At 42.7% G+C, this 11,410-nt stretch overlaps 1 protein-coding gene across 2 annotated transcripts in view; it reads left to right on the forward strand.

Moving 5' to 3' along the window:
- ZNF423 (zinc finger protein 423) overlaps positions 1-9,738 on the forward strand; it is a 236,272-nt gene extending 226,534 nt beyond the window's left edge. For both annotated transcript variants that reach the window (XM_074881702.1, XM_074881703.1), the window contains one exon: positions 9,104-9,738. In XM_074881702.1, coding sequence (XP_074737803.1) covers positions 9,104-9,133 — 30 coding nt within the window. In that variant the 3' untranslated portion in view covers positions 9,134-9,738. The remainder of the gene's footprint in view (positions 1-9,103) is intronic.
- Positions 9,739-11,410: the final 1,672 nt, after the last annotated feature.

The following is an 11,410-nucleotide window of genomic DNA, read 5'->3' on the forward strand; positions in this document are numbered from 1 at the left end:
TGCCATACTGAAGAACAGCAGAGCAAGTTCAGGAGCCAGTTTTAGGTTCAACTTTGAATTTCCTGGCTTTTGTTGGGCTATATTCCCATGGAAATGATCACTGAATGAAGCTTTCTATGCACATTGACTGGTGACTGCTAAAGGTACTATGTAAAGTGTTTCCTTTTTGCTCTGAGTACTTCTTGAGAAAAAGAGTGTGAGAGGATGCCGTCTTGGTCCTATAATAAAGACCCAATCAGGAAATCATTTTAGTGTTTATAGAAGAGTCACAAAGGGTCCCATAATGATGATGCCAGCCCTCACAGAAATGAACAATTAACTGGCTTCTGCAGTGGGATTTACCTTAGATCAAGGAGGGATTAATGAGAGTCTTCAAATAAATCAACAAATCACGTTTTTGAGAGGAATACCTAAGAAGGATTCCTGGAAAATGGTTTTCCTTTTGCAAATGATTTTGAAACATCATTACTTCCCTGAGTAGGACTCATAAGTAAATAAAAACAGGTCAGCACTGGGTCATGTATTGAAGTTTTTGGTGTAGCACAGACGAAGGAGCGTACCTGTGGGTAGCAGACGCTTTCTCTGATTAGTGTGTGGCTTAGATTTGAAAACGGACTGGAAGTGAGGTGTTTGCATGCATTAGGACAGATTTGGAGCATTAATTTGAAGCTGGGCAAGGGCATGTGTGCTGCTGTACGCCGGGTGGGTGACCACGTCTCTGGAAGCACAGGGGTGGCTGTGGCCCCAAGCACTGGGGTGCCTGTGGGACCAGCTCCCCAGAAAAACATGGGCTGACCAAGCCAAGGTTAAAGCACCAAGCGTTGCTGGCAGAGCGGTGTGCTGGGATCCTGCAAGCGCTTTTGGCTCTTGGCATCAGCGGCGGCTCTGGGATCCAGGCAGGGAGAAACGGTGGGGCTGAGGGGGGAGTGCAGGAATTCTAAAGATATTATGGTTTTATGCATTTCTGCCAACAGTAATTAAATTTGGTCCTCTCCCTTTACATTTAGGAAGCGTAAGGTTCTTCCCTCAGATTATTTTGATCTTGCGTGTGGCATACTGTAGACTACAAGTCACAAGGACCCTGATAAATTTGAATTTCTGAGTGAAATTCTCAGGAGTGTGCAGCCCCTCAGGACATGTATTATTAGCTCCCTGGTTTCATTGGGTGCCTCAGTGAATCATGGTGTGTTTACGGCTAGTTTCTCTTAACAGAAGACTCCAGTTATCTCTTAATAATGTATTCTCCTGTGGTTTTTATTTCCAAAGTGCCGTGGTAAGATTTTCCCAAAGGCTTCAGTTTGCTTTTGTGCTTCAGCATTTTACCCAGTGTTTTTGGAAGAAGCGTATAGACTTTTCGGTGAGGCATTTAATCGAATATGAGAGGCTATGCCAGGCTTAGGCTCGCATTTGGAGTTCACTTGTAATAGGCTCACCTTGGTTTATTCTGAGTTTTTAGAGAATAGAAAGAGATGGCAGGTCTACAAGACTGATGATACAGAATTATTAGTCTCAAGTGGGGGGAAAGCGTGTTAGGTGAGCTGTCAAAGTCTGATTAGGACTAAACAACCTGAATTAGAAGAGAAATTAAATTCATAAATCATCTAAAAAAAATCCTTAGCTGGTGTGAGAAAAGGCTGGCGCTGGGAAAAATAACTCTTTAAAGAAAGGTATTTGTATAAAAAGGTAATTTTTCAAACCCGAAATAACACAGGAATGCCTATGAAAATTCAAGAATACATTAAAATTAACGAAAGTGGTGGAAGTATAGAGATAAAACTGAGCAAGTACATTGTTGGGACGATGCAGCATGGCAGCAGAGCACATGGCCCCCGGCGTGCAGAACAAAGGCAGGCAGCGGGGCGGGGGGTGCTGCTGGGTCTGTCTGGGTTTTACAGACCGACGCCCGGTCGGTTGCATTTCAATCTAGAATCATGCCAGCCACAGAAAAAGATTTATATATAAAAAAAAAGGCAGACAGCATTTAGTCGGTCACATGTGGAGCAGCTTTTTTCCCCCTGTAAATATTTTACGAGTTCTGAATCTTCCCATTGACTCCAGACAAAGTGCCAGGTCCTAGTCACCGGAGGAGCCAGGCAGGTTTCTGGGGTGGCTCAGGGGTGTCCCCCCGGTGAGCAGGCACCAAGGGGGGCTGCTCAGCCTCCCCAGCGGGTACAGAAACCCCAGAGGTGCCAGGGCCAGTTCTGTCCTGGCACAGATGAGTATTTCTGTGTCCCAGTACCAATGAAAGGTGTATTTGGCCCCAGAGTAATTAAGTATGTGCAAGCGTCAGAGTAACTCAGATGCAGCTATTTTCATTGGAAACAGGCAACTTTGCTTTTCAGCTGACATCAAACCTCCAGGCGTATTTTCTTAGACACTCGAAGTGGTTTTTATTTTTTTTTCTTCATTCAATAACTTGTAAAGGACAGCTTCCTAACTGCATCTGTTGAAGTGACATCTCAAAGTGTGCTGACACGGGGACTGACTGACGCATGGCAAGTTATCAGATGCTCAGAGATGAAGGAAGCAGTAACACAGGCAGCCGTTTCCTTTCACAAAGGATGTGCCACCTTTCGTTTGCCTCTACCTCCATTTCAAGGGATTCTTCAAATAAAGAAGGGACATGTGAACCTGTCTTGCCTGACAATTTTTTTTTTTATTGAGTACCATGATAACTTGGAGTTCACTTGTTACAAGCATTTTATGTAGTGGGTGAAGTACCAGGGGAAAGAAAAGAAGTAATACTGTATTTCCTGAAAAACTATGATCTAAACATATAAATGTCACTGGTTAAGAGTTACCTGAAGCAACTGGAAGGGCAATTAACACCTGGTTTTATGGGAAACATTGGTTACCACTATCAGTTTTAATGAAGTGTATTAACTAAATTGTGTTCTGAGTATTCATTCAGCCCTGTTTATGGCACACTCTTGAGTACATTTACTGTTTGTCAGAAGTGCAAACTAGTGAACATATGAGGCTTTAAGACAGGCCATCTGTTAGTCTTAGACCCTTGGATAATTGTCAAACAGTTCTAAAAATAAGCACATACAAACTGCAAGGGGGTGCAAAGGTGATTTTTCTTTAGTGTCTGATAGCAAAGGGAAAGTAGCAACCAGAAATTAAAAATAAAAATAAATATGTTTATCCTGTAAAGCAAGCTTGCTCTCCTTTTATCCCTTTCTCTCCTTTTTTTTTCCCTCCCTCCCCTTCAGTGTTTGGTTTTGTGGTTTGTTTTTTTTTTTTTAATTTAGGTTTTTTCCTCTTGCTCTTCTGGGTCATGGCATCCCTTGAATGCCTCTCCAGTTTAGGATTAGAGCAGCACCAATTTAAGGCTCACAGCTTTCTGTAGAGAGCATAATCTCCAGTGGCTAAAGCAAGGGTCATGTTGTGTCCTCTGCCTAAAGTAATCCCTTTATAAAGTCAAGGCATAAAGATTTTCGTCTTTATGGATTGCTGTTAGAGAGAAATAGTACCTGTGCACACATGTGTGTGTGTGTTTATGGATATATGAGGAATAATGACTCAGAGATTTTTGGACCCGTTTGAATTCAAAAGATGCAAAACATCATTTGAAAAAAGAATGCTGCAGATGGTATTTCGTAAATATTTAGACACTCTAACTTCTGTTTGTAGCAGTTTGGAGATTTTGTTTCCTCTTTTTTTTATATATATGTTCAAACGTGAGACTGGAACCTTTGCTTCAAGTCAATGCCTAAATCTGAAGTTTAGTTTTTGTCTGGCAAGCTGTGTGTGTTGACAGTCAGTGGAGGGATCGCTTCTCTTGTTCCCCCCAGCCCCACCCTGTAAGGGGCAAAAGGGGGGGGGTTGGGGCAGCACACACCCAAGGAGTCCCCAGCCAAGACCCCTGACCCCTGGGCTTGGAGCCGGATGGTGCCTGAAGGGGTGGCAGAAACCTGGACAGGGAGGTGGGGGGAAGGAGGCAGGGAGAGAAACTACCTGGGCAAGGTAGTAAAAGTGGTACCTGGGTCTGGAGGACCCCCTGCACGTTGGGAGAAATATAGGGAATAATAGGAATTACCCACCGTGTCACAAGATCAGGCAGCTGTGTTCGTGCATCACCCCCGGGGTTGGTGTTTCCAGTCTAGGGTTGGTGTTTTCAGTCCAGGTGGTTTTGCAGTGCCACAGCATCCCCGGTGTCCCCAGGCACCGAGCTGTGGGGGCAGCCAGGGAGGCATGGGCCGAGCAGCCGGCTCTGGAGGAGCAGTGTGCGGGCAGCACGTACGGCGTGCTTCCTCTCCCAAACGCGCGGCGTGCTCATGCGCACAGGTCACCCAGTGGCTAATCACCAGTTAAGTTTCATGGTGGCTGTTTGTCGCATGAATCTATTACCTCCGTAATTCCTACTGAAACGATTTGAAGAATGGTTTCTGTTCATTTTCATGGGATTTTGAAGGGCAGAGTGAGGTTTATAACCTTTCATCAGAGTCCCAATCTCTGTAACACCACTGCAGAAGGCTTATGAATTTCACTTGAGGGTGGTGGGCATCACCAGCCTTGTGCCATTCCTTAACCTCTGTATAACATACGGTCTTCTACGCACATAGATAGTATACCTCTAAACGGCTGGTACAAAATATCTAAATACATAACAGATGCACAATGGCACTATAGACTGGATGTATTATGGCCCCAAACCATTATCACACCCCTCGCAGTTGCGTTTTATTTTTTTCACCTGCTCCTGTGTAGTACACCTGTGACTTGTTGGCAGTGAACATCGTTGCAGTGTGGGAGACTCCCAGCTTGACTGCCTGGCTTGGAGCTTTGCTCCATCATGTGCTGCTTTTTTGAGTGTGTTTTTTCTCTCGATCTTTATATAGCTTGTAAGAGTTCTTTGAACTGCCATAAGTGATCATCTTTCAAACCTGATGCCTTCCTTCTTGACACAGTGCTCTGAAAATGGAGACTGTCATGCCTGTGTTTTCATTATAATGCATGTAGAAAAACAGAGAAATATTCATTGTAGATGACCTGCACAAATGGCTTGATCCGCATCCAGAGGGCAGGCAGGGGGTGTCCCCAGGGAAGATCTGCGAGAGCAATCAGTATCTACATGGACAATAATCAACCATTCTTTGAAATCTTTTTATTTCCTGCAAAAGCTGTCGCCCAGTTCCTTGGTCACAGACACTTCCACAAATGGTTCATTTGGGGATTGTGCAGCCAGTAGAAAATTCCACTTAAACACTGCGACAGCCCCGAGGCTTGGGGTAGTTGCATTTTTCCCACTGACGTGGCTAACGGAATTGCTATCCATTTTGCATGATTATGAAGAAAAGAAAAGAAGAAATTTTCCAACCTTGTCCTATAAATAAGCTGTGACTTACTTGATCTTGACAGGTGACTTAGTGCTGCTGTAGAGTTTTCCAGCTGCAATAATGTCTCAGAATGATGTATTCAGGGGGTATCAGCTGTGAGCCATGTGTAAACCAGGGGCCTAACAGGAGCTGTGAAGAACCATTTTTACTGTTCAGCTTCCAAATTATGTCCTGCCTCCTGCCAGCCCCCAAATGCATACGTGTATGGATGGCCTTGTGAGCGGGTAGGCATGTGCAAAGACACACAGGCATGCCTGCAGTCACTTCATTTTTGTGGCTGCTCTATTTTCCTTTGGAAATCACCATTAAGATTTTTTTTTTTAACTATAACTTCTAGAGTTGAAAAATCACACCCGAGCTGTTTCCTGCCAGCCCACCCTCCTGCTGGAAAGGTGGGTGAAGTTTCATTAGGCTACTTGGGTAGAAGCATTCCCGTACTATCGCGCATTTCAAAAACCTCGCTCCCTCCTGGCCTTTATGGTTTCATTCTGCCACCTGGAACAGCCTAGTGGAGCATCAGGGTGAAAGCTGTTTCTGCTGAGGCACAGGGCATTCTCAGTGCCAGAATTTACTTATTTCTCAATTGCTCTGAAAGTCTGGTCAGCCAGGGGAATTTTCTTTGTCTATGGGCACACACAGAGGTGCCTAATAAAGTTATTTGATAAAGCACAGGTCAGATATGCAAAACACAGGTGTGAGAGAAGAGACATAAGCACTGAACATCTTGGACCCTTTCTGACATCTGCAAAGCACAACTCCAATAAGCTGCACATGCATGGGGCAGAGGGAGTAGAAGCAAGAAGGTAAGACATGACAGTTGCTAGTAATAGGAGTCAGGTTGCCAGACTTTTTTTGGAAAGCATGTTTGTGTGGTCTTAAAATACATTTTAATAGGTGAGAAACCTACACTGGTTGCAGAGGCTATGAATAAGCTTTCGTGCATCTTCTGAATACACACCAGTGGTGGTCATGCAGTATTTGCACATGCTGGAACCTGGTGGTCTGGTGTTCACCAGCACTTGGGTGTGCAGGACGTACCATTTGTGCACATGGCTTGTGCAGGATCTGCTCTCTGAAAGGCAGAGGGAGGATTTGGTGCACACAGGCTCTTGTGTCCGCAGGCATTACAGATACGTTTGTGAGGTCCTGTATAAAATGTGGCTCTATTTATTAGCTGCTTGGTCCAGGGACTAGTCAGTATATTGACTGCCAGTAATGTATGAAAAGGGAGTAAGTGGTACACTCCCAAGATATTAAGACAAAATCAAGATCTGCATATGAAAAAACCCCATATTTTTTTAACTGATAGCCCTATGGCAGAGCTAGTTTCTCAGCTCCTACCTGACCCAGCTCTGAGTGTCTGCAGGATTTGAGTATAATCTGTTTCTTTGTGTAAACTCTGCTCACAAACCCAGTATATTTGTTGTATTAGGAGTATTCAGAACATATTATTAACCTATGTTTGAGGAGGGAGGGCTCACAATGAAAGCTTCATTATCAGATTTAGAGCCACATACCATTCCTTTATTGACCTGCCTGGTGTAATCAATGCAGCAGCCACACAAGTTTGAAATCATGTTCCCTGACTGTAGACTGTGCGTCATGCATCTAGTGCTGATTGTGCATTATCTTTTAAATGACACTGCCTAAATAAGTATGGATTCGTCTACCACGAATAGCCCTTCTTTTGATTTGATGATGGTAAACCTTTCACTTTTTTTATTGATATTCAGGATGACCTAAAAATAGAACTGTAATGAAGTGCATGAGAAACAGACGTTGTTAAAATGCTGAGGAGCGTGTCTGAGCACAGAGCGACCTGTGTATTCTTTCACATTTTCATGCTCTCTCAGGTTTAGTGGACAAGCTACTTGTCAGTGCTGCTGTTGTGTTTGTAGGGCTCCATCCATCCTCTTCCATAAAGTCATTATTTGATTTGAGAATAACATCTAGCACTGCAGAGGTCATTCCTCCTTAAGGTCAGGAAAATCTCCATGTACAGCAACGTAAAAAGCCATCAGATTTTATGTTTGGTGATGTTAAATTTCTAAAAGCAAAGTAGTTTCAACTGTCAATTCACTTGACGTTATTCGAATATAATGCTTTATCCCCTGATAAGCATTCCACGTCTTTGCACAGTACTTAGGTTTTTTAATTCCGAAATATTTAACGTCACAGACCGGGCTGTGCTCAGAGGGCTAGTGTTATGCTAAACAAGGTACAGTTATTTTGCAATTTCAGCAGTTGATTGTATTTCATTACACAAGGGCTCCTTCTGTGTGCACGGCAGCTATGGTGCTTCTGCCGCCTCTGTAACCTTCAGGCACGCTAAAGCCTGACTCTTATTGTGCGGAGTTTCCTCGCAGCCCGCAATATCACAGATAACTTTTGCCATGATTTAGGAACTCAGCAGCACTTCTGACACCTGGTGGTCACTTTTTGGGAGTGCACAGTCCAGAGATGCTCCTGCCTGCAAATGGGGTCACCGACACCTGCCTGCCTGGCCCCGTGCATCGCGGGCTGCCCATTAGCTCTTTCCACAGAGGGTTTCCATCAGGGAGATGTCAACTCTGGATAACGCAGAGGATCATTCTTTTTCGTGATCAAGATGTAACTGTGGATAGTGTAGAAGAACCAGATGATTTATGAAAAGTTAAAATATCTTACTTTAATTTAAAGCTTCATCACTGTAAATAAATAATTAGATTCAAAATTCATTTTGTGTTTAAAAACTTATTCTTCAAGCTGGTGGACTTGCCCAGCTCTGTTATTAGGCAGATGGAGACTAGTAAAATTGCCTAGGCTTGAAATAATGCAAATGAATTTTGGGGATACTGGGGACCCAGCTCAAGAAAAGTTCGTCATGAAGCACATCTCTAGTTGCTCAAATAGTTGAATAATCATACGTATAGAGCTGAGCTTACTTGTAGGACTATGATTTCAGTCAGCACACAAAATGTAGGTGAATTGGTACTGCTCTAAAAATACGCTTCCAAGGTTGGCTTCACGATTTATTGGCTCCTGCACAAAATGGCAAGACAGGTCAGCATCCTCTGATGCGAGATACTGTGATGACATGAGGCTATTACAAATCTACCAAAAGGAAAAAAGGAACAAAAAAAGAGTCTAAACTGCTGAAAGAAATGTGTAGAGCAAAGTCTATTCTTTAAAGAGATTTAACTTCTGGGTTACATGTCCAGCCTTTTTTCTGCTGGGTATATTACCCTGGTGCCTGAACTGGCAGTTCAGCTGTTATTGCCGAAGTATTTCTTGGACTGAGAAGTGTGTGTCACAATCTGGTGTCTCTTGCTGCCAGTACTTGCACCCGGTACTAGTGAGAATAAAAGAGTAAAATATGGCAAGGGTTCCCCCTGCAATTCAGGGGGTTTTTTGTTGGTTTTTTTTTTTTTTAATTGTTACAGTTAAGGGAATCCCTAAAGGCAGTTTTCGCTCGTGAAGTGTTACCACTTTCTTTATATGTATTGAAAGGAAAAAAAAAAAAAGAAACCCTCATGGCTGTACTTGGCTTGTAGCATTTTTTTTCTAAGTTCATGCCAGCATTAACAGATCTGTCAGAACAAAGCAAATGTGTCATATTGGCAGCTGTTACTTATGAGTACTTTTTCTTTATTGCATTTTGTTTTGTAATAATTGAGAAGCTTTTATGTCAAGCTCTGCATAAATGGTACTGAGTGGGAGGGTATGGGCATGCTTTCTATTATTCTGCCCCTCATGCATGTCTCCTTTTTTCGTCTTTCCAGAACCACACATTGAGCCAGCACGCACAGTGAGCCACTGGCACTACAGGACACCTCTCTGCAGAAGACTTGACGGTGGCACAGTGGGGAGGACCATTTGAACATTACATCCAATCAAAGTGTCATTTGCAACCCAGATGTAAAACTCTAATGATTTGGCCATGAGGCGCTGCTATTATAAGCAGCTGGAAATGAATATTAATGGAAGAGATTAAAAGTATTCCATGCTCAGTATTTTTTATTGTCCTGCTTCAGCTAGTGTACTTTAGAGCTTCTGCTTCTGACTGAATTTATAGTGTTAGATAAATCTGCTTTGATGCTGTTGCCCTTTGTTGCTTCTTGTATTATATTGATAGTTAAAGATTAGGTGTGATTTTTTTCTTTTTTGTTAACTGCTTTTTAATTGCAATTTTAGGTAACTGTGCATTGTGATGTGATTGCTTGGCTATTGTCTGAATATTTCTTTTTAATTTTTTAATTAAAGACTAATGCTTTGATTGGATTTGCCAGTTCACCGGACAGTGATTAAAACTATGTAATGAATATAATCGGTTTCAGTGCAACTGGATGGTCTGCTTTATAAATGTGACTTAATCTGATTGCAATAACTAGTACAGTTCAATAAAGGGAATACAAGAGCTTAGCGTCAGAGGTTGTCTGTCTGTCAGTGCACGCAGCATCATCACTGCTGGCTGATGTGTGTAGATCACAAAGTGATGGCTCACCCCACGGCAGAGAGCGTTCTGCGCCCCAGGAGGAAGGAAGATTGGGAGAAAGCGAAAGCCACGTTCCTGTGTCTGGCGCTGTGTTCACTTCCGGATGCACCTCCCAGGCTCCCATGGTAGGTTGAGGTGAGGTAAGAACACCTGCTATGAACCTGGGCACGACAAAGCGTTGCTAGCTTATAATATTCTTAACTTTTACTCAGGTCAGCAAGAATGCAAAGGACCCGATGGCCTATAGCTGCCTTGACCCTATCTCTGTGCTTCTTTGTTTCAGTACAAAAAAAAAAAGAAAGCTTTCTGGATTGTATACGAGTGCACAGATACTGGATCAGGCCTTGGGGACCTTGGTAGGAGACTCTGTGTTTCAAGCATGTGGACTTCTAGGCCCACAGGTATTGCAGCTCTGTGTAAGTGCTGTACTTCTGACACTTGAAACTGCCATCATACAGACCAACAGAGCTAATTAGCAGGCTTTTTTTTTTTTTTCCCTTTCTTTTTAAACATATCATATGGTAATGAGGTAAGTTATATCTCCAGTCAGAGAAACAGTCCTTTTAAGGACCATGGACACCTTTGGAAAGTTAGTGAGGTGTAGTTCTCATGGTATCTCCTGCTTGAATGAATCATAATCATCAAGAAAGATGTTTAGCAGTTGTGACAGCTGAAATGATGATGTGGTTACCCATTCCCACGATGTGCAAGGCTTTGCAAGACTCTGGCATAGGAACATGCACAGTTAGAGCCTTTCAAAATTGCTGCACTGAACTAGAGCACAACTGGTTGTCATTGTACTGTGTCTGGGCTTGGAGCATGTAAATGATATTTTGTAGGAAAAATGTTTTCAAGGACGTGTAGTCAATGCCCAAATTAGTTTATATAGCAAGTTTATTAACAAGTGCACGGGCACAGCTTGTTGACACTGCATTCAATGTTTTCAACATTTAGATTCCTGCTGATGTTGATAGTCATGTTGCACACATGTAGTCATACTGCATGTAAGGGAAGGCTGCTGGGCATAACTGAAGTCAAGTCATCCCTACAGCAGGAAGCACCAGAGCCAGGTGGAAGTTCTAGCTTGAGAAAAGTTTCACCTTTCTCAAAAAAAATGGAAGTATGAGGCAAATGATAGATATGGTTTTTATTCTGCTAGTTATTTTGCTGAAATAGCATTGCATGGACAGTAAGAAAGAGTTTAGACTCAAAATTTTGATTTGTGATAAGTTTATGAACCCTAATATAACAAAACTAGGAATGACTTAATTCTGAAGAGGACAGTTTTCTTAGATCTCATTATGCAACAAAATCATTGTACTAAAATGATCCATTTCTAGAAAAAGTGTTAGCTTTCTACCTGATTATTTCTCCATAAGCCATGGCACAGATGTTTACGGGCTGAAAAATTAGCTAATGAAATCACCAATTCATTATTCTCATTCATAATGTATGCATACTCCTAACTCACAGGCAACATTTTAAGATGGGAAATGGAAAGGTGTCTTGCTGTATAGGCTTGTAGACATGCCCTTGCAAGAAAAGCTAGCTGGGAACGTACATCAGCTGCTCTGGTAATGGCTCCTGTGCTGCC

Source organism: Strix uralensis, chromosome 12, assembly GCF_047716275.1.
Source record: "Strix uralensis isolate ZFMK-TIS-50842 chromosome 12, bStrUra1, whole genome shotgun sequence".
Lineage (NCBI taxonomy): Eukaryota > Metazoa > Chordata > Aves > Strigiformes > Strigidae > Strix > Strix uralensis.